Consider the following 22,019-nt stretch of genomic DNA (forward strand, 5'->3'; position numbering starts at 1 on the left):
AGTCTACATAGACTCGCCACTTCCCCGTCTTCTTTGTTACCACCACTGTATTTTCCAACCACTCGGGGTAAAAGACTTCTTTGATAGCCCCTGCCTTTTTCAGCTTCATCACTTCATCCCTAACAACGTCGGCATGCTCTTTCGATGGGCGCCGGGGTGGCTGCTTCTTGGGAATAAAAGAGAGGTTAACGTTTAGGTAGTGACAAATGAGATTAGGGTCAACCCCCGGGGCATCGTAGGCTTCCCATGCGAATACATCAACATTCCTTCTCAGGAACCCAATTAGTTCCCCGCTTTCTTAAAGAGGTAATTCCAAGCCGATTTGGAAGAATCTTTCTGGATTATTGTCAACAGTAACCCTTTCTAGACTTTCACATTTTATCTCCTCGGCTAGTTCACCAATGGGTGCGGCCGAGGTGGTTGATTGCTATAAGTCCTCTTTCACAGACGTCGAGGATTCTGCACTAGACTGGCGTGAGATGGCGGCCACCATGCATTGCCTAGCCATGGCTTGATCTCCCCCAATCTCCTCCACTTGGCCCCCTGATGGGTATTTTACCTTCTGGTGAAGTGTAGAAGAAACGGCTCCCAGGGCGTGGAGCCATGGTCTGGCCACTATGGCCGTATAGGGTGAGTAGGCGTCGACCACGATAAAATCTACCTCCATCACCTCTGATCTGGTCTACATGAGAATTCTGATCTGCCCTTTTGGTATGACAGTCTTCCTTTCAAAACTTACAAGAGGAGAGTCATAAGCCGTTAAGTCCTCGAGCTTTAGGTTCAGCCCCTTGTACAGATCAGGGTACATCACTTCCATAGCACTGCTCAGGTCTACCAGTACTTTCTTCACGTCGAACCCTCCAATCCTTAGTGTGACTACCAAAGCATCGTCATGAGGTTGGATAGTTCCAATCTTATCCTCGTCCGAGAATCCCAGCACAAGTGACTTCCCCTTTTTAGATCTTTTGGACTCCCTCTCACCATCCTCGGCGGAGAGTCGAGCCACAGACATCACCCTGGAGGGAAAAAAGCCAATCCTCCCCGGAGCGACGAGGATGACGTGTATCATCCCCATGGGAGGTCTCAAAGATACGTCTTTCTGGGGCTCTTGAACTGCCTGGCCCAAATGACCGCTAGAAGGGTGTAAGAGGTGGCGCAATTTTCCTTCTCGGACTAACTGATCCAGGTGGTTCCATAGATTCCTACAATCCTCGGTGGTATGCCCGTGGTCTTGGTGGTAATGACAATACAGGTTCTGGTTGCGCTTTGAGGAGTCTCCGGCCATTTTACTCGGCCATTTGAAGAAAGGCTCATTTTTTACTTTCTCCAGAACCTATTGCACCGACTCTCTTAATACGGCGTTAAACGCTTGCATGTTGGTTTGTCCAGCCTGTCTCGAAAAATCCCTTCTTGGCTGGTTACTGTTATATCGTTCCGACTTGTAATCATTCCCTTTGTGAGGGATGATCTTCTCCTTTTCTTTCCCCTGTAGCTGGTCCTCTTCCACCCTTTTGTATTTGTCAATCCTGTCCATCAATAGGCGAACGTTGGTAACAGGTTTACCAGTTAGAGACTTCCTTAAACCATGCTCAGTGGGGAGACCACTTTTGAATGTGCTGATGGCGACGTCGTCGTGGTTTTCATCCATCTCGTTGTACATCTCCCAATACCTATTCGAATACGCCGTTAAAGTTTCCCCTTCATGCATAGATAATTATAATAACGAACTCAGAGGCCAAGGGACCCTGCTGTTCGTAATAAAACGAGAGCAAAAAACTTGAGTGAGCTGCTTATAGGAATCTATGGAGTTCGTCTTCAAACTATTAAACCATCTCATCGCCACGGGTCCCAAGCTGGACGGAAAAACTTTGCACATCAGAGCCTCATTTTGAGAATGGATAGCCATTCTTTGGTTAAACTGGCTCACATGCTCCACAGGGTCTATTCGGCCGTTGTAAATGGTAAACGTAGGTTGATGGAAATGCCTTGGTAGTTTAGCCCCTTCTATCCTGTGCGCGAAGGGTGATCTGGAGATCTGATCCACTGTTTTGTTCATGGCGTCATTACCCAAACCTTTACTGGATGGGCTCTTATGTCTCCACTCATGGCACTGCTCCTTTTCATAGGAAAAGGTTTCACTTGGGGGAGTTCTTGATCTCCGCTTGTAACTGACATCCTCTTCCTCATTAGAGGATATGTCTGAGCTGGATGGGAACAGCTTTTGCTGTGCACGGCGCGACTTCTTTTTCAGGTCGTCTATCTCTCATTGCATGGCCTAATAGTTGTTTCACCTTTGGGATATGCGACTGCCTACTTGGGAGTGGCTTTGGCTCGTCTGAGTAGTATGTACACTTCTCTCTCGGTTCCTTCCATTGCCTAGATTTGGCTCAGGGTCTGGAGCATTATTTTGCTGTTGAAGCCCAATAGGTTCTGTTTGTTGAGGGCCAGCTTGGCGTGGATTTTCTTGGTGTGGACCTGATCCTGCCATGCTCAACCGTCGTATTCACTAACACTCAAGTTCTCCCCACAGACGGCGCCAATTGTGGGGACACAGTTTGGAGCCTAAACCCACACCTCTTGAAGTCTTGGTCCAAAAAAGCCCAACACAATGAATTTTGTAGAGTATGGGTCAAAGAACTAGGTTTAAATAAGTTAAGCAAAGGCTTGCATGGGATTAAGGAACACACAAACAATAACAAAAACTATTATGATGAAATAACCTCTGGTCTGAGGAGACTTAGAATTTAATTTATGAATACAGATCACTACACTAGAGTTCTTTTGCATGCTACATTATTCTCCCCTCCTTTTTCTCATCCCCTCCTCATGGGGGGCTTCTCTACATTATATAGACTCTTCCTCATCATCTGGACTTTACACTTGTTGATAATCTGAACCCCCACTTGAGCACCCATCCCATCAGACACCCCTTTCAATCCTTTGTAAGCTACGGCAGCCAGGATAACACTGTTCAGGGGTTTTCTCTACATTAATGCGGTCAGAAAAGTAGTTACAGTATATTTAATGTGGTGGGGGCAGCTTTTGCTTAGATATTTTGGATTTCCTTCTTTGTCACGTATTTGAGAGGTGTGCTTCAACGGTTTGAACATGCATTTGCTCCGGATTCTCAGTGTTCGAGGAGGAATTCCTCCTCGGACCTTCTTTCTTTGTTTCCCGTGATAAGGCTTATAACGTGGATTACCTAAGCCACGTTGCCTCCTTGGACAGGCTGGCGTCCTCGAACAGGCCCAAGGCCCAACTTATTACTTTGGGCCATAGCCCCCACAACAATATTTATTTATTTTTATTTTTATTTACTTTGATTACTATTTTTATATTTGAGAAGTGTAAATAGAACACCAAGATTTAAAAAAAAAAAAAAAAAAAAAAAAAGAAAAGAAAAAGATAAGGCTAACATAAACAAAGAAAAAACATTTTTTTACAAAGAAGTGAGATTCTGCATCACTGTTGCAACAACGTATATTCAACAATAATGGCCATTAAGAGATAGAAAATGGGAACAAATGCTTTTAGAATATAATTAATTTCAGTCAAGTATATTATCAATAGTACCACTGAAACATCAACAAAAAACCAGATCCAAAATTATCTTTTCCACACAAAAATATTTCTTAGATTCATATTTGTTATTCACACAACTAGCTAATTAAGAAAGACCAAAAAAAAAAAAATCAATGACAAAATTACAATTTACAACAGCCAATTAGACTATATATCTAATTAGAATTTTCTTCGTTGTTCAATCACGAGCTAGGAAAAATTGGGGGAAAACGGGTAATAAAAATAAGAAGCAAACAATAATAATCAATTTTTTTTCCTTTGTAAAAAAAGTATTATTATTATTATTATTATTATTATTAATATGGCGGTGGTTAGAAATTTCCTACTTCCTATTGGAATACCTCTCCTTCCTTCAACTTGGTACCTTGGGAGGTGCCATTAGACCATCTTGGTCATTGGCTGATACTTTTATGATTTGACAAATTAAACAATAAACAAAACAAACCCATGTAAAAATTGCAATTTACAAAAGCCAACTATATCTTTGCATTAAAAAAGCCAACTAAAGGTATATATATCTAATTAGAATTTTCTTTTGCATTCAATCACATGCCAGCAAAAAATAAGTAAATAATTAAAGGAACAATAATCGTTATTTATTATTATAAACCAAAAACTAAATAAATGCACTTTATGGTCCTTTAAGAATTAATATTCTCTGATTTTTTTTTTGAATAATCAAATAAATAATACTCCATAGTCCATACCTTACTAGAAAATCAATCAGCATTAATACCACTTGATTTTGATAGTAGTAATATCTCTAATGGAATAAATTCTAATATTAAAACCCATAATGGTCTATTACATACATTACTTATAGCTATTTCTATATTATTATATGCATTACAATTAAAAGAAAAAAGAAAAAAAAAAAAAAAAGGTTGCATAAGATTAGTGTCTTTGGAAGAAGTAGAATCACCCAAATTCTTTTCCGATATTATCACTCATTTTAAAATATTAGTGTCTTAAAAAAATATGTACTTGGAGGACCACTTTAGCAATATCCAGTGATCCTCCCACTCCCACCCAATATTATAATATAATGTATGAAATCAATCCCAACCAAGCCATCCTAATTAAATAAAAAACAAAAACACACCATCACCACATTCACAATATTATGGAGGAAAAGAAAAATTAAATCGATTTAAACCATTAAAATTGCATTACATTAAAATGAAACTATCATGTCGTTAAACGTATTTTATGGTTGTGCCATGTGGTGTATTCCTTGAAATTCTCTTTATTTAGGCTTCTACTTTAGCAGAGCTTGCATTTATATCAAATTATTAGTTCATTGAATTAGCCAATATATTATTAATTCTTTATAGTTGTGCATTAATTATTTATATTAAATGAATTTATATGATTATTCTTATAAACTCTATTTAAGAAATATTTTTAGTTCGAATAATAATAATAGAATTAAAATATGACATTCTTCCTCATTTTTAGTTGCTTTGACAATAATTGACACAAAAAGGATTAAAAAATTAAATATTTATGAATTCACTAAAATTAATCGTAACCCTTTAAGTTTCTTAACTCCTTTCAGAGTGACATGTAATATATATGTGTGTGTGTGTGTGTGTGTGTGTGTGTGTGTGTGTGTGTGAGTGGAACTAACATTGTAGTATTTATTCTATGTAATTAGAAAGATAACTAATAGAATGAATATGTTTATTTTATTATATTAATTATTTTAAGGATAATGAAATTTTAATATCATTTTTCTAAGATTTATATGAGAAACAATTGATTTTTTATTTTTTTTTTATGTAAGGAACAATTGATTTGAAATATGATATTCTTACTTAAATTTTGTTGTTTTTGCAACAATTGAAACCATGTCCAACAAAAAGAAAAAGAAAAAGAAAAAAAAAACTTTAGTAACACAAAACAAAGAATGTAAAAAAAAAATGAAGGATATTTGCATTTTAAAATAGGCATGAAACATACCTATGCCACTATATCATGCAATTATTAGTTTGTAAACACACACACACACACACAGAGTATGATCATATCTCTACGCTATTCTTAGTGTCTTTCTATTTTGTCTATAAAACAACTAAAAATTTCTTTTTTTACAAAGAAAATTATTAAAAATTTTATTTATACGTCGATAGTTAGGGGTGGAGAATCTGAATCATGAATGTCTCTATTGGAAATTGAAGTACCAATCAGTTAAGCTAAATCTTATTGAAATATTGAAGAAAACTAATAATAAGTTGAATCGCATATCGTGTAGTAACTCAATTAATACCACTTAATTGCTTGATGTTTTTCAATAACCACCATTGAAAATTAATTGATGTTAATCTAATCAATCTAGTTGAACATTTGGACTTTAACACATTTCATTCTTTCCCTTTTCTTTTTAACACATTCCCCCAAAAATTTGGCTGCAGAGTAAGTAAATAATTACTTTTTTTATTTGTTGATAAAAAAATGGAGTGCGAGTATCTTGAAAGGCCTGGGGAAGAGCAGGACAAACTCCGGCGAAGTACTAAAAGAGTTAAGGATTCTTCGAGTGATGGGGGCCATGGGGAATTCCAAGAGCTCATGCTTAGATGTGTATAGCCAACAGCCAGCAATAAGGTGAGGAAGATTCTAACAATGAAATGGATGAGGTCACTGAGGAGTTTGCTATTGTGAAGCTCTCTGAAGAAACCAAGTTCAGGATCAAAGGTGTTTTGTCTAACGCCCTCATTTTTGGTAGAACAGTAGGATATCACTACCTTCACAGAATGGCCATGAGCCTGTGGAAACCTTAGTGCAGAGTGGACTACTTGGATCTGGGAAAGGATTTTTTCCTCTTCAAGTTCAAAGCCAGAGATGACATGGATAGAGTGTTGTCTGGGGGTCCTTGGTTCTTTGGAGGACACTTTGTAGCTATAAGGTTATGGGAACCGAACTTCAAGGCGTCCACTGCAAAGGTGAACACTGTTGTGGTGTGGGTGAGACTCAATGAGCTTCTTGTTGAGTTATGATGCTTATGTGCTTTGGGAAATAGGAAATGCTATTAAGCCGGTGCTGAAAGTGGATGTTAATAAGACTTCAGGAGCGAGAGGTAGGTATGCTCGTATTTGTGTTTAAATAGGTTTAATGTAAGTTGTTGATTATAATGGTCCTCATTGGGAGCCTAGTGCAAGAAGTTGTGTATGAAGTCATTGGTGTCCTCTACTTTGGGTGTGGAAGAGTTGGGCATAAGAGGGATGGCTATCCTTAAGTTATTTGAAGCCCGGAGAAAGCTGTTAAGACTTAACATCGAAAGGAAGGCATTGTGGTCACACAAGAAGTGGCAGTTGAGGGTAATGATGAAGATGGCTATGGGCCTTGGATGGTTGTCAATCGAAGGAAGACAAGACCAAAATGAATGAAATCAAAGGACCCTACCAAATCAAACCGGATTGGTTCCTCTAGTTTGGTTCGACCAAACAGGCTTATGATGGACAAGTTAGAGGCTCAGGCATCTTTGAGTGACTCGAGACATAAGACAAATGGGAATAGTGGGAGGCCCGAGGTGAGCGAAGAAAAGACACCATTGGATTTGCTGGAGGGATCTAGCTGCTATAGAATTCTGATGCAATAAAGGTTACTCATCTCTCCTTGACTGAACAAGATGTCCATGCCCTTGTTAAGGTGAGTAGTTCTAATCTTTCTTTGATTATTTCTGCTATTTATGCAAGTCCTAGCTAGCTGAAAGATGTATTCTTTGGTATAATCTTTCTTTGGAAAATGCTACTCATAATTTGCCGTGGATCATGCTTGGAGATTTTAACAAATTGCTTAGTAGTGAGGAGAAACTAGGTGGAAGGCCGATTAATGCTTATAAAGCCAAACTTTTTCAGGATTACCTTAATGAGTGCGGTTTTATGGATATGGGGTTTGTTGGGCCGAGGTTTACCTAGACTAATTTATAGAATTTGTCAGACCTCATCAAGGAAAGATTGGATCGCAATTTTTGCAACGTTGGCTAAAGATTACTATATTCGAAGGCAACTATTGAGCATCTCACTTGAGTTAATTCTGATCATTGCCCTATCATGGTTAAGCTAGAGAAGCCCTTGGGTATTGGTCTAATGAGGCCTTTTAGATTTCAACCTGGGTGACTATCTCATCCGAACTTCCCTGGGATTGTGCAAGATGCGTAGAGAGGAGGTCGAAACTTTGAAATTGTAGTTGAATCCTTCACCATATCTGCTAAAAGGTGGAATAAAGAGGTGTTTGGGAATCTGTTTACTCGTAGAAAGAGGATTAAAGCTAGGTTGAATGGAGTGCAACGAGCCTTAGCTAATAAACCAAGTGAATTCCTCTGAGAGTTAGATAGAAATTTGAGGAAGGAGTATGTTGAGGTCAAAGAGCTTATTGATAAATTTTGAGCAATGAAATCTAGGCTTAATTGGCTGGTGCTAGGTGAGCACAATACCTCTTTTTTTCATGCTTCTGTTATTAATAGAAGGAGAAGGAATAGAATCACTAGCCTCAAATATAGAATGGGGAATTGTATTACTGAAGAATCAGAGGTGGTTGAGTATATCAAAAGGTGGTACATGGATCTCTACACCATGGGTTTGGAGGATTCACAGAGGAGAACATGGGACATCCCTAACTGGCCTATCTGTCTATTTGAAGAGGAAGCCCAAGCCTTGTCCATTCCAGTAGAGGAAAAAGAAATTAAGGATGGTTTGTGGGCCTTGAAAGCCTTTAAAGCTCCTGGGCTGGACGGGTTGCATGCAGGGTTCTATCAAAGATTTTGGATGATCATGAGGAAGTCAGTTATGGATTTAGTTAAAAAGGTATTTGAGACGGGATATATTTCATCCTATGTAAACAAGACCCTCATTACCTTAATTCCCAAACATTCAGGAGCTGATTCTCTTGGGAGCTACAGGCTCATTAGCCTATGCAACATAGTTTACAAAGTTATCGAAAGTCATAGTTTTTAGACTACAACCTTATCTAGATAGGCTTATATCTCTTATGCAAGAGGCCTTTGTTCCTGGCCGTAAATGTGCTGATAATGCCATCATTGCGTAGGAGCTGTTACACACGATAAGCTTAAAGAAAGGTAAGGTGGGCTATATGGCAGTGAAAATTAATCTTGAGAAAGCCTATGATAGGCTCGAATGGAGCTTTATTAGAGATACTCTTACTTTGTTCAATATTCCTTTCTTGAGTATGGAGGTGCATTTCAACTTCCAACATTGAGGTGTTATTTAATGGGGGTGCCTTGGAGTCCTTCAACCCTTCCAAAGGAATTAGGCAAGGAGACTCATTATCTCCTTATATTTTCATTATGTGTATGGAGGTGCTGGTCTTTTTCATTCAAGACAAGTGTAATGCTAAGTTATGGGATCTAGTCAGAACTTCAAGGGGAGGGTTGGCTATTTCCCATCTTTTTTTTGCGGATGATCCTGTGTTATTTGCCAAAGCTAACATGAAGAATTGCCTTTATATGATGGATGCCCTCACAACAAAAAATCTGGGTTTAGGCGGCGTTTTTTTTAGCGACGTTTTTAAATTCGTTGCTATAAGTAGTATATTGTGACGTTTTTAAAAAACGCCGCTAAAGAGTGAGCCTTTCGTGACATTTTATTAAAAAGGTCGTTGTCACCCAAAACAATAGTAGCATTTCTTAAAACGCTGCAAAAAGTATAGTTTTAGTGGCATATATTTTTTTGTTTATAGCGACGTTTTTAGAAAACATCACTATAGTTAGTAAAGAACAACCCAACATATAGTCCAAAAAATTTTCTGAAAACATATAGTGATGATTTTGGAAACATATAGCGCCGTTTTTCCAGACAATTTTTGTCCTTTTCCCACTCAAAATTTCGCTAAGCGAGAAAGTTCCCACCTTTTTTTTTGGTGGACTCCTTTTTGTCCTTTTCCCCCTCAAAATTTGGCTGAGTGGGAAAGTTCCCACCTCTTTTTTTTTTTTTTTTTTTCTTTTTCTTTCTTATCTTTCTTTTTTTTTTTTCAGACAAACTTCCCTTCCCACTTCTATTTTCTCCCCCCCCCCCCCCATACCCTTATCACTTCTTCACACTAGCCACTGCCCACCCACCAATTTACAAGCTCTTCCCTCTCTAGCCACCATCCACTGCCAGCACCATATCTTTTCCCTCTTTTTTGGGGTTTAAGTTTCTTTAAAGTGTAAGTTTTTATGTTTTAGCTTATGAGTTTGCTTTGATTTGATTTTTTTTAATGGGTCATGGAGTTTTTGTGTTTTGGCTTATGGATTTGCTTTGATTTAGTTTTTCTTTAATGGGATATGGAACTTTTGTGCTAATTTTTGTTGTTTGCTTGTTTTGGTTGGATTCTTGTACAGAAAACTCTAATTCAAATTTGAATTTTTGAGCAAAAAGACCTGAGCATCAAAGGCTAAATCATTGTAAGTTTATGTACAAGTTTGTAAATGTTGTATTTTTTTTTCTACAATTTTTCTATAGTGTAAATTTTGAATTTTTCTATTGTATATTTTTTTTAATATTGTCATAGTTTGGGTGGGTTTTTTTTTTTTTTTTTTTTTTTTTTTTTTTTTTTTTTTTGTATAGGTAGACAAGTGTTTTGTTACAACCACATTTATTTTGAAAGTATTGTACTTTGTTTAATATTGTCATAGTTTAGGTGGTTTTTTTTTTTTTTTTTGGTAGATAGACAAGTGTTTTGTTCAATTCAAGATGATACATGTATTGAATCTATGGTTAATGTGTTAGTGTGGATATTTGATATTGTGGAATATTGATGAGAGGTATATTTGATCTATTACAAGTTTATTGCAGGCTTATGTTAGTTATTGTTGAATTCTAAGTAGGTTTACATAACATTTTTAATATTATAAAAGAAAAATAATGAGCAAGTTTTGCGACGTTTTAAAAACGTCACTAAAAAGTAAAAGGACAAATGCTTTTGCGACGTTTTTGAAACGTCGCTATTGGTGTGATTATTTGCGGTGTTTTATAAACGTTGCTAAATGTATTTTCCTACATAAAATACGAAAATGTTATATTATTTAGTGACGTTTTATAAAACGTCACTAAAAGTTTTTGAACGCCACTAAAGAGTCACATATAGCTATTGCTCTATTGCAACGTTTTTTTGAACGTCGCAAAGAAAAATGTCGTTGTAGACCATTTGTGTCTATAGCGATGTTTTTTGGGTTTTTAGTGACGTTTTACAAACGTCACCTAAACTCAGATTTCTTGTAATGCCTTGAGGGGTTCTGTGGTTTTTCCAAGCAAAAGATTAATAAGGAGAAATCTAGGGCCTATTTCTCCCTTAATGTGGTTATCAGCGATAGGGAAGAGCTATGTGAGGTGTTGGGAATTCGATCAACGCCCAAGCTGGGTAAATATCTTAGCTTTCCTTTAAAGCAACCTAGGTCTAGTAGCCCAGGGACTTTGACTTTATAATAGAGAGAGTGCAAGCTAAACTTGCTGGCTGGAAAGGGCATCTGCTCTCCTTTGCAGGGAAGGTTGTCCTTGCACACTCTGTGCTCACCACAATATTAGCTTATGTAATGTAAAACACTCTCTTGCCTAGTCTTATCCTTAAGGCGCTGGATAGAATGACTAGAAATATTGTTTGGGGATCCACCTAGGACAAACGGAAGATTTATATGATTAGTTGGAGCAAAATAACTAAGTCTAAAGAGGAAGGAGGGCTCGAGTGGCAAGCTACTAAGCTGAAGAATTTGTCCTTACTTGCAAAGTTGAATTGGAGGTATAGAATGGAAAAGGACAAAGACTAGGCGAGAGAGCTGAGTATTAAATATAGAAATCCGAAGCGAAGTGGATCCAATGTTTGGATGGGAATGAAGTGTGGTGTTAATATTTTTGCGCAAGGAATAAAGTGGAAGGTTGGTGCGAATAGCAATCTAAATTTTTTGCATAATAAGTGGCTGTCAACTGGGAATGTTAGAAGCATGATCGAAGGCCCTCTAAAGAGAGATAAGGAGCACTGTTGGGTGAGAGATATGAGAAATGAAGGAAGTTGGGATTTTTCTAGATGCTCCCTTGAAATCCCTGACAAGCTTGCCCTTCTTCTAAAAGCTGTTCCTTTCCTAACCAGTCACTAGGGTGAAGACAGAAATGTTTGGGCTTCCTCCCCATCAGGAGACTTTGAGAAAAAGAGTGCCTATGCCATTGCTAGAGGAGATTGTGAGACCTCTAATACTTTTGATGGGAAGTAGATTTGGAAGATTGACTTGATGCCAAAAATCAAAATTTTTACAAGGAAATGCTTTCTTCATAGTATACTAATGAGAGAAGTCCTTCAAGAAAGGGGTATTGTTCAAGATGCCTAGTGTCAAATCTACAACAATGGGAGGGAGTCAATCCTTCATGTGCTCAGGGACTGCATATTAGCTAAATCAACTTGGGAAAAGTTTCGCATACATGGTCATGTCCAGGACTTCTACAACGGGGGTTTATGTGATTGGTTAGAAAAAAAATGTGAAGCTGACTTCTTACAAGGTTGAACTAGTTCCCTAGAATATCCTCTTTTTGTTTGCGGTATGGAAATTGTGGTTGCACATAAATGATGTGGCCTTCAAGGAGAATTAGCTCAACCAGAATCTGTATAAAGACATTATTCAAGCTGCCTGTGAGTACATGTTCTGCGTTGGCAAGGCAGGTAGGAGGTTGATCAAAGAGGTGGTTCTGATCAGATAGAATAGCCTAAGTACTGGGTGGTATAAACAGAATTTGGATGGTTCATCATTGGGAAATCCGGGAAGAGCTAGTGGCGGTAGATTGACCCGAGACTCTAATGGAGTGTGGATTAAGGGGTTTACTCGTAACATTGGAACCTCTTTGAGTGTGGAAGTGGAATTATAGGCTCTTAGGGATGGTCTATCCTTATGCATTTCTCTCAATATTGTGGCTTTAGAGATAGAAGTAGATGCAAAAGTTATTTTGGACTGGGTTTTGAATGAGCATAACTGTAATCTAAACCACACTCCTCTTATTATGGATTGCAAGGCTCTCATCAACCAAGTTCTGTAGGTGAAGATGATGTTCTGCTTTCGCAAAGCCAATAAGTGTGCTGATACACTAGCTCGAAGAGGTCTTGTCACCTAGCAAGACTTTGTAATCCATAATAGTCCACTTGTAAACATTGTTATGCTTTTGTTTTATGATAATATTGGCATGTACTATGAAAGGACTCATCCTCAAATAGTTGTTCCCTTTGGGTAGTTTAAAAATATTCTCTTGTTTACCCCCAAAAAAAAAAAAAATTCTACATTTTCATTTCGTGATACTTAGTTAACAACTTGATTTTTATCAATATTCTACTTTTATAACTTTTGTTATTTATGTACTTTTATAGTTGAAGTAGACATGGCAAAATGGGTAAGAATTTGCGGACCCCACCTGAAAAATACTTGATTCGAACCTGAATTTTTTGACCCAAAGCAAAAACGGGTTGACCCATGACTTGACCTGATTTTTTTGCGGGTCAACCCGACTGACCTGACCTGAATAACTTGTGACCCGACCTGTTAAAAACAATTCGCTAAAAAAATATTTAGATTACGTTTTGATGCTAAGTGCATAAAGCACAAAGCACTGGAGCCAATAGATTATAGATAGATGTTTACACTTCATAGACATGAGACAAGACAACCCATTTATTAAAAAATAAAAAATAAAAATTTCTTTCAATTTGATACGACACTTCATAGCTCTCTGAGCTCACACACTACTACACTAGACTCACTAGTAGTCTAGTACACTAAGTCACTACTCACTATTTACTAACACAGTAAATGGCTAGACTTAAGAGCTTGTAGTAGCTGTAGTCCACAAAGGCACAAACCACTAAGAGCTTTCACAATTTCAGTCTTTTAGAGAAGTGTTTCAATTTCACTCTTATGCGGCCTCTACTCTTTTCTCCGCCTCTACTATTTTCTTTCTGGGCCTTTACTCTTTTCTCCGCCTTTACTATTTTCCCTTATATTTTTCTTTTATCTTCTCTTCTTTCAGCCCTTAAATCTTCAGACTAAGCTTCCTCTTTCTCGCCATATATGCTCCACACTCCATTGCTTTTCTTTCTCACTTCTTTGTCTCTCGCCACCCATAGGCCACAGCCTCGATCTCGCCACCTGCTGACCCATTTAAGAGGAGCACAATCACAGATCATCAACTATGGTGAAGGTAAGTTAAATCCTTTTCATCATTCTCCTAAAGCCCTAAATGTTTTTAGCTTTTGGATTGATTTTTTAATATTATGATTTAGCAATAGTATACTGCTCTGCTAGCATTATATTTAATTGTTTGTGTGTTTGATTGTTGAAAAAATTGAAAATGTCATTGACTCATTATCATTTGGATGAATGTCTAGTAATATTTTGTTATGTTCACAGTCTCTTTAGATGTTTTAAATAGACTAGAATTTTAATTTTAATTATATATTTTGCTTTGATAATTAGAGTACAGCTGCTCCTCCGACTGTAAATTTGGAAAGTGATGATGATGCTGTTATTATGGATACTTCTACTAATCCTTCATCATCTTTAAAAGTTAATTCAAATTCAAAGTTTAAGAAACCAAAAAGAGTTTCAAGGAAAAAAAAACAAGAAAAACAACACAACACACTTCTTCAGTTTGGACTGAATTTGTGAAATTGTCTATTAATGAAGAAGGGTTAAGTAAGGCTATTTGTTAATGGTGTGGGAAAAAAATTTTGGCGGATAGTCATAATGGAACATCAAACTTGTATCGCCATCTTCTCAAATGCTTAAAACAAAATGAAGTAAAACAAGATGGTGAAGAACAAGGAAAGGTGTTACAAAACAAGATAACTTAAGAAGAGTTATGTGAGATGTTAGCAGAGGCTATTATTAAACATAATTTACCATTTAGCTTTGTTGAGTATGATGGCATTAGAAAAGTTTTCAGATATCTAAATTCAGATGTTAAACATATTTCTAGGAATACTTCAAAAGCTGATGTTTTAAAACTTTACAAGAAAGAGAAGGATGACGTTAAAAATAAGTTGAAATCAATTCCTAGTAGAATATGTTTGACTTCGGATTTATGGACCTCTGTTACAAGTGAGGGATATATTTGTCTTACGATGCATTATGTGGATGAGAATTGGGAATTGAAAAACATCATCTTGAATTTTTGTCATATATCACCTCCACACATAGGAACTCTATTATCGGAGAAAATTTTAAGTTTCTTGGAAGAATGCGGTATTGAGAAAAAAATATTTTCCATTACTTTAGATAATGCATCTAATAATGATAATTGCTAAGATTTTATAAAGAAAAAGCTTAATGAGGGGGGTTTATTGTTATGTGATGGTATCTTTTTTCATGTGCGTTGTGGTGCTCATATATTGAATCTTATTGTTCATGAAGGATTGAAAGTAATAGATGACTTGGTGATTAAGATCTGAGAAATTATGAAATATCTTAAAGGATCAGAGAGTAGAATGTGCAGATTTGATGAATGTGCCAAGATAGTTGGTATGAAGAAAACAAAGGGTTTACGTTTAGATGTGTGTACAAGATGGAATGCAACATATGACATGATTGACAGTGCTACGAGATATCATTCTATGTTGAACCGTTTAGTAGAGGAAGATGCTAATTTCAAGCATTGTCTATCAAGGGATGAATGGAATAGAGTTGAAAGGATAACTCGGTTTTTGAAACCTTTTAATGACATTACAACTTTATTTTATGGAACTAATTACCCTACAGCGAATTTATATTTTCAATGAGTGTCTCAAATTGAATTGCTCTTACTTGAAGAAATGGAGAGCCAAGATTCATTTATCAGTAATATGGCAGAATAGATGAAAGGTAAATTTGACAAATATTGGGATTGTTATAGTATGGTGCTAGCTTGTGCCATTGTTTTTGATCCAAGGTATAAGTTGGATTATGTGGACTTTACTTTCAAGAAAATAGAGCCAATTGAACACATTGCTGAAATGAAGGTGGAGAGCGTTCAAACTACATTGTATAAGCTTTTTTCATAATATGAATGGCCCAAGCCTATGGCCACTACAAATGTTTCATCTTGTGTTGGGAGTTTTAGTCATACTAGTGGTGCTGTGGATGATCTTGATGATGATAAAGATAAGGAAGATGATGTAAGTGAATTGCATTTTGTTTGGTATATGTTGTGCTATGTTTTTTTAATGATAAAGATTGTAATGTTGTGTGGTATTATTTTTCATTGCAATTTTTTTTAATAATTAGGAATTTGAGCATTATGAAAGTGGTTATGGTGCCAAAACAAAAAAATCTCAGTTGGACTTGTATTTAGAAGAGCCTAGACTTCGCAAAAAGAAAAATTCAAAGTTGGAAGTTGTTAGGAATGCTATAAGCATATGGATAATAATTATTGTATTGAGATTTAGTTAGTTAGTTACAATTCCAAGCATGTTAATCACATTTAGCACATGTTGGAATTATTAATGCACATGGGGAATAATAGAACCAATAGGATGAGGCCATGTGGGCCAATGAGATTAGAGCTAATCTCTTATAAATACATGATTGTAATCCAATATGAGATATGAATTGAAGAATAAACCAACTTCTTAGTGCATTAGTGCATCTCTCTCTCTCTCTCTCTCTCTCTCTCTCTCTCTCTATGGAGGGTGACTACCTCGAATTAAGTTAATTTCTCTACAATCCCCATCCATTCTCCTACAATTCCCATCAATCTCCATTAGGAACCACCGGGTTCCTAACAGAAGTTCTCTCTTGGTGGAAAGAGAATTACAATCGGTTTCTAAAGCTCTCTTTAATGGCACAAGATCTCATGAGCATTCCTATAAACACTATTGCTTCTAAATCAAGTTTTAGCACTGGAAAAAAAAAATTTTCTTACTCCGTATTGATCACATCTTTTACCTGAGAATGTGGAAACTATGTTGTGTACTAAAAGTTGGTTATATGGATTTAAAGGTAATTTAATTTATTTATAGTCATAATTATATAATTTTAATTCTTTATTGATTTGCTTTCATGATACCTTAAGTTATATTAAAATATTGTATTGTAGATGAAGATGCCGATGAAATTGGCCAACTTGAGCTACAATTTGCAAGTATGAATATTTGCAGTGTTGAATCTGCTACCAATGTTGAGTAGATTGAGATTGAGCTATAATTCTTATAAAATATTTACTTATTCTTCTTTACTTAATATGTGTGAGAGTGCCTTTTTCAGGATACTCAAGCCCAAGAATCCTGGGCCTGAATGAAAAGGAAGGATTTGGTGGACCGGGCCTTGATTCACCGCAGCTAACGAGCTGTTTAAGAATCAAGTGAATGCAGAGAATACTCCTGACAATATACAGAAAGACAACAAACAAGGATATCGAGGAGTACCAAAATTAACAACGTAAGTTCAGAAGGAAACAAAGCAGGATTAGCAAAACGATAAAACAAAGAAATAGTGCTGTGAGGATCCTGGGAATTATTAAGCAATGTTTCATTAATAAGTTATCTGTTTTGATTACAGAAAGCTCACTAGGACGTGATACAAGGTCCAATCAAGCTCAAAAATTGCAGTCTTGAATGGCTATTTCAGCCTTCAAAACTTACAAAGTTTGATTCTCGTTGAATCCGAGTATGTGCAATAGTGGCCTTTACAGGATATCGGGAAGCAGTATTTGTTCTTCCCTTAGTATTTTTCTTTCTGCATAGATTTTTCTGATGGTTCTTCCTAGAGAATTTCTTCTTTCTTGTGTTTCTTTTCTTTTTTTCTCGCTACCTTCTTCACAACCCGTCCCCTCCTTTTATAATGGAGTTTTTCTGGGTGTCCCGGGTTCCCCTGTTTTGTTCTTTTGCAAACAGAGCATGTTCTGTCCCTGTCGCCTCGGTAAGTCCCTTTGCCGTTTTCTCTCATTCTTTCCTTCTCTTGGTTCTGATTCCTTCGAAAGCTTCTGGTTGGCCATCCTCTTAGGGACGTGCTGAGGTATGCCCTTCTCGGCATCCCCATTTCTGGCGCATTCCTCTTTTCCCTTTCTTTCCTATTTGGGCGGAATCCTGTTCTGCCATTTTTGAAAGTCATTCGTTGCCATTCTTCTTCCCTGTCCTGGTTCCCCGAGGCTCTTTTGCTGTCTGTGCCATGAGAGGTCGCTCGCGTTTCTTGTTTTTTTCTTTTCTTGTCTTCTTTCTACCGATCTGTCCCAGTCTTCCTTTTTATTTGTGCTTGAAGGGATTTGAGGATCCTTGCTTCTTTATATTTTGTCGTGGTCTCTTTTTGGGATGCTTCTTCCTTTTCTGGGCTTCAGGATCCTCTAGGCCTTCCTTTTATCCCCCATGGGTCATCCGTGCCTATTACTTTGGGCTTAGCCTGAGATTTTTCCTTTTGGGCTTGACTTGTTCTTCTATTTTGGGCTTATTTCATTATGACCTTTTTTAGACCTCAACAATATGTTATGTTTATTTTTAAAACTTTTTTTTTTTTGTTTAGTTTATCTTTCTAAGTAATCTAACTTTACTATTATTTTAAATGCAATAGGAACATGTGCACTTAAGGAGACTGATAACCTAACATGTATTTTTTTTTGTGGGAATGATATTATTAGTGATGTAAACTTAAAATATATACTTTTTAGTACTCCTTAAGATCTATTTCTTTTTGAAGTTGTAAACTTGTAATTACATGCATTTTGACAGTGAGTTATTAACATTGAATACTTTTTCCATCATGAATTTATGACTATAAAGAATTTTCGTCATGCTCAAAACTGTCAAAATTGTTTTTGATTTGTTTAATTGATTTTATTCGTTCTTTCTAAACAAGTTGTCATTGATTTGATTTTGTAATTAAAAAAAGAAAAAGAAACTCGTTTGAAAAATACAAGTCAACCCGATCCGACCCAACCCGCAACCCAATTGACCCATTCAAAAATGACCCATTTTAACCCATGACCCGATTAACCTGCAAACCCGATTGACCCGCCCGTTTGCCACGTCTAAGTTGAAGTACCTTCCGCTGAATATAAATTAATACATGCAATATTTTGGTCCGTCAATCCAATTGGATTTTAGCACAATTCATCCTTATTCCTTACCCATCAAATTGTGAAATTCGAATTTGTGGCATATGACTTCATTGACTAATCTTATCTTATCTATATTATTGCTCTTTTTTTCTTTAATTAAGTCTATTTTGATGTTCTATAGCAAAAGCTGTTAGAACTTAGAAGCCAATGACTTCTCAAATCTCACTCGCTTTTAATTTTTTTTTTAATATTTTTAATTATCTGACATTCCCCGTGGAATTTGAATTTTTGACTGCAATAATGGATACTTGCTTTCTATATATATTTTTATTTTAGATATTTACTCATCTATGAATAGCCTGATCTTTTTCAATATCCAACTTTTGAAGTCCAACTCCAAGTACCTTCCACTAAATATAAATTAATGTAGTAATCTGGCCAATGCATTTGGAATTAAGCAAAGTTTATCCTTACCTTATCCCTCAATTGTAGTATTCAATTTGTGGCATAATTTGTTTGGCTAATCTCATCTTTAACTATATTATTAATATTTTTTTTTTTGCTTTTAAGACAAGTCGATTTGTAGCTATACCACAAAGTTATTAGTAGCCATTATTGGCTGCTCAATTGTATTTCAACTAGAATTGGTCTTTGATGGTATTTCAAGCTCCGATATCATTTCTTTTTCAATTAGAAAATGCTTTCATATTATACATCATTACCGTGCATTATTGTGAACTCCACCATAGAGGTCTCACCTATAAAGGAGAATTATGACATGCACATAAGGCGTCAAACAATTAGAGAAGACGCAATTCTCTTTTGAAGTTTATGTCTATGTTGATGATTATTCAAAATTATTTGTTTATACATCCACTAAAAAAAATTGCACTTTGTAGGAGGGGGTCAATGGGAATATGGAATCACTTTTTTCATGACTTTTCCTAAATTCCTAACTATTTGCATCTAGTTCTTTATAGTTGTAAACGAACAAAAGGGAAGAAAAAGATGCCTTCCCCACCTAATGCCAATAATTTTTATTTTATTTCAAAGGGAGGTCGGGGAAAAATAAAAGGGAGATATTTTCGCTTCAGAGGAATATTCTTGTTGTTCTTTCTATATTCTATTTAATTTGGAAAAAAAAGGCCATATAATCAATGATCTGAGAAAGAATGAAACCCTATATAGACCTAATTTTAAAAAAGTATCTATACAAGTTTAGCAATGGTTAGGCACAAAATATACTCCCAAAAAGATTGAAAAGAACAATTCATGTAACCAATATAAGTAGTTACAAGACTTTGAAGCTAAGTGACACTTTTTTATTTTCAAATGCACAAAGTTTGGTGACAACACCCAAAAAAAAAAATTTAACGTGTTCACATATTTTGAAAATTTAATCACTAGATTCCATATTCTTTATGTTCTTAACATACATGTTAAATTTTATGTCAATAAGATGATATTTACTATTTGATTCATAAACTTACTATTCATATATAATTTTAAATTACAAAAATTTGAAATTTAAACATTTAATAAATGACACAACTTTTGATCAGGGATTTTTTTTTGAAAATTTGGAAAATATGAAGGATACAAGAAGAAAATATAATCCAATGGTAGATTTGTCAAAATTCACATCCAATAAAAAGATATTGAGCAAAATTGTAGCCGCCAAATTTTGTCATTTTCAAAATGAGGTCTAGCTCTTTTGGAGAAACAAATTTCTCTTCAAATTAGTTTAAAGAGAAACTGTTCAAACTTTTTATATTGAGTATAAATTTTAAAAATCTAATCGTTGGATTGAATATTCTTATTATATCCTTCATGTTAGCAAAATTTTAAGAATATAAAAAATCAATTGCTATGTCATCAAACAAATGTTAAAATTTTAAGTTTTTGTGATCTAAAATTGTGTATAAAAAATAAGTTAATTGATCGAATAGTAAATAATATCTAATTTGAATGAAATTTGATATTCATGTTAAAAACATAAGAAATATGAAATTTAACGATTAAATTTTTATAGTTTACAAAATATATATATATATATATATATATGAAAAGTTTGAAGTGTTTCTCTCCAAACTAATTTGGAGAGATACTCTGTTTCTTTTGGAATAAGAGTTTATCCTTTACACACATAACCAAAAAAAAAAAAAAAAAAGATATATAATATTTTCTAGGAAGAACCTAGAACACAGTTTTTTATTTATTTTGCACAGAATTTATATGTCTAAAAATTATGTATATGTATTATGTAAAATTGGATATTTGCAACTAAACATAGGAATGCTCCGGCTTGCTTGAGAGTTTTTAAAAAATCTTAAAATATTACCTCAAACCAAGCCCTGTACTTTGCAAACAACTAAGGGGAAAAGAGAGAAATAATATTACACTAAAATTAGATACAATTATATTTTTAAAAAATAAAATTTATGTATTTAGAATCAGCCACGATAATCAAATCATAACCCGAATATACAAAAACCATAGCATCCAAATCAATGGATATCCAAAACCTATAGAATTAGATACAAATAATAATCAAGCTAGTAAGGAACATTCTTTTGAAATTCCAAATTATTAAACCTAATTCTCAATCAAACATCAAAACCACACATTGAAACTTAAAAAATAAAAAATAAAAAATGGAGGTCTTGATAGAGCTTTGTGACATGGTGGCACAGAGAACTTGGCCTAATTATTTCAGAAGTATCCTCGATTTAAAATTGGCAGCCCTAACCCTAACCCTAACTCTTAGTTCCTCATTTCCTCACACTACAAAACGCGGGGGCCTTGGGCCGCGTTTTTTAACCCGCGGCCATAAAAAACGCGGCCCAAGGTCAGGCAAAAGCCCCGTTTTTGAAAATGTGGCCCAAGACCTCCCTTAAGGCCGCGTTTCATACGCGGGGCCATAGGCAGGTTCTGAGGCCGCGTTTTGTTGAGATAAAAACGCGGCCTAAGGACTTCCGCATTTTATTTTTTCCCAAACTCTTTTTTTTTTTTTTCTTTGTCTTCTTTTACTGTGGCCGCATTTTTAAAATGCGGCCCAAGGTTGAGCCTAAAGCCCCGTTTAAGAAAACGCGGCTTCACAGAACCTTAAGGTCGCGTTTTTTACGCGGGGCCATAGACAGGTTCTGAGGCCGCGTTTTTTTGAGATATAAACGCGGCCTAAGGACTTGTCTGAAGCCGCGTGTTTAAAACGCGGCTCTAGTTCTGTTCTGAGGCCGCGTTTTCTTAAACGTAAAACGCGGCCTAAGAGCTGGTTCTGAAGCCGCGTGTTAAAAACGCGGCTCTAGTTCAGAATGGGGCCACGGTTAAGAAACGGGGCTTCAGATTTCCCCTATAGCCGCATGTTAAAAACGCGGCTTTAGGGGAAGAAGCCGCGTGTTCAAAAACGCTGGCTCTAGTCTCAGATGGGGCCACGGTCCAAGAAAC

General features: G+C 35.9%; 1 protein-coding gene across 1 annotated transcript; it reads right to left on the reverse strand.

The window, feature by feature from the left end:
• Window positions 1-682: 682 nt before the first annotated feature.
• On the reverse strand, window positions 683-1,285 carry LOC115968577. Its single transcript, XM_031088001.1, has one exon. It carries the CDS (start codon window positions 1,283-1,285, stop codon window positions 683-685), a length of 603 nt encoding a protein of 200 aa, XP_030943861.1.
• Between the last annotated feature and the right edge of the window lie 20,734 nt (window positions 1,286-22,019).

This window comes from Quercus lobata, chromosome 2 (genome assembly GCF_001633185.2).
Source record: "Quercus lobata isolate SW786 chromosome 2, ValleyOak3.0 Primary Assembly, whole genome shotgun sequence".
In the NCBI taxonomy this organism is placed as follows: domain Eukaryota; kingdom Viridiplantae; phylum Streptophyta; class Magnoliopsida; order Fagales; family Fagaceae; genus Quercus; species Quercus lobata.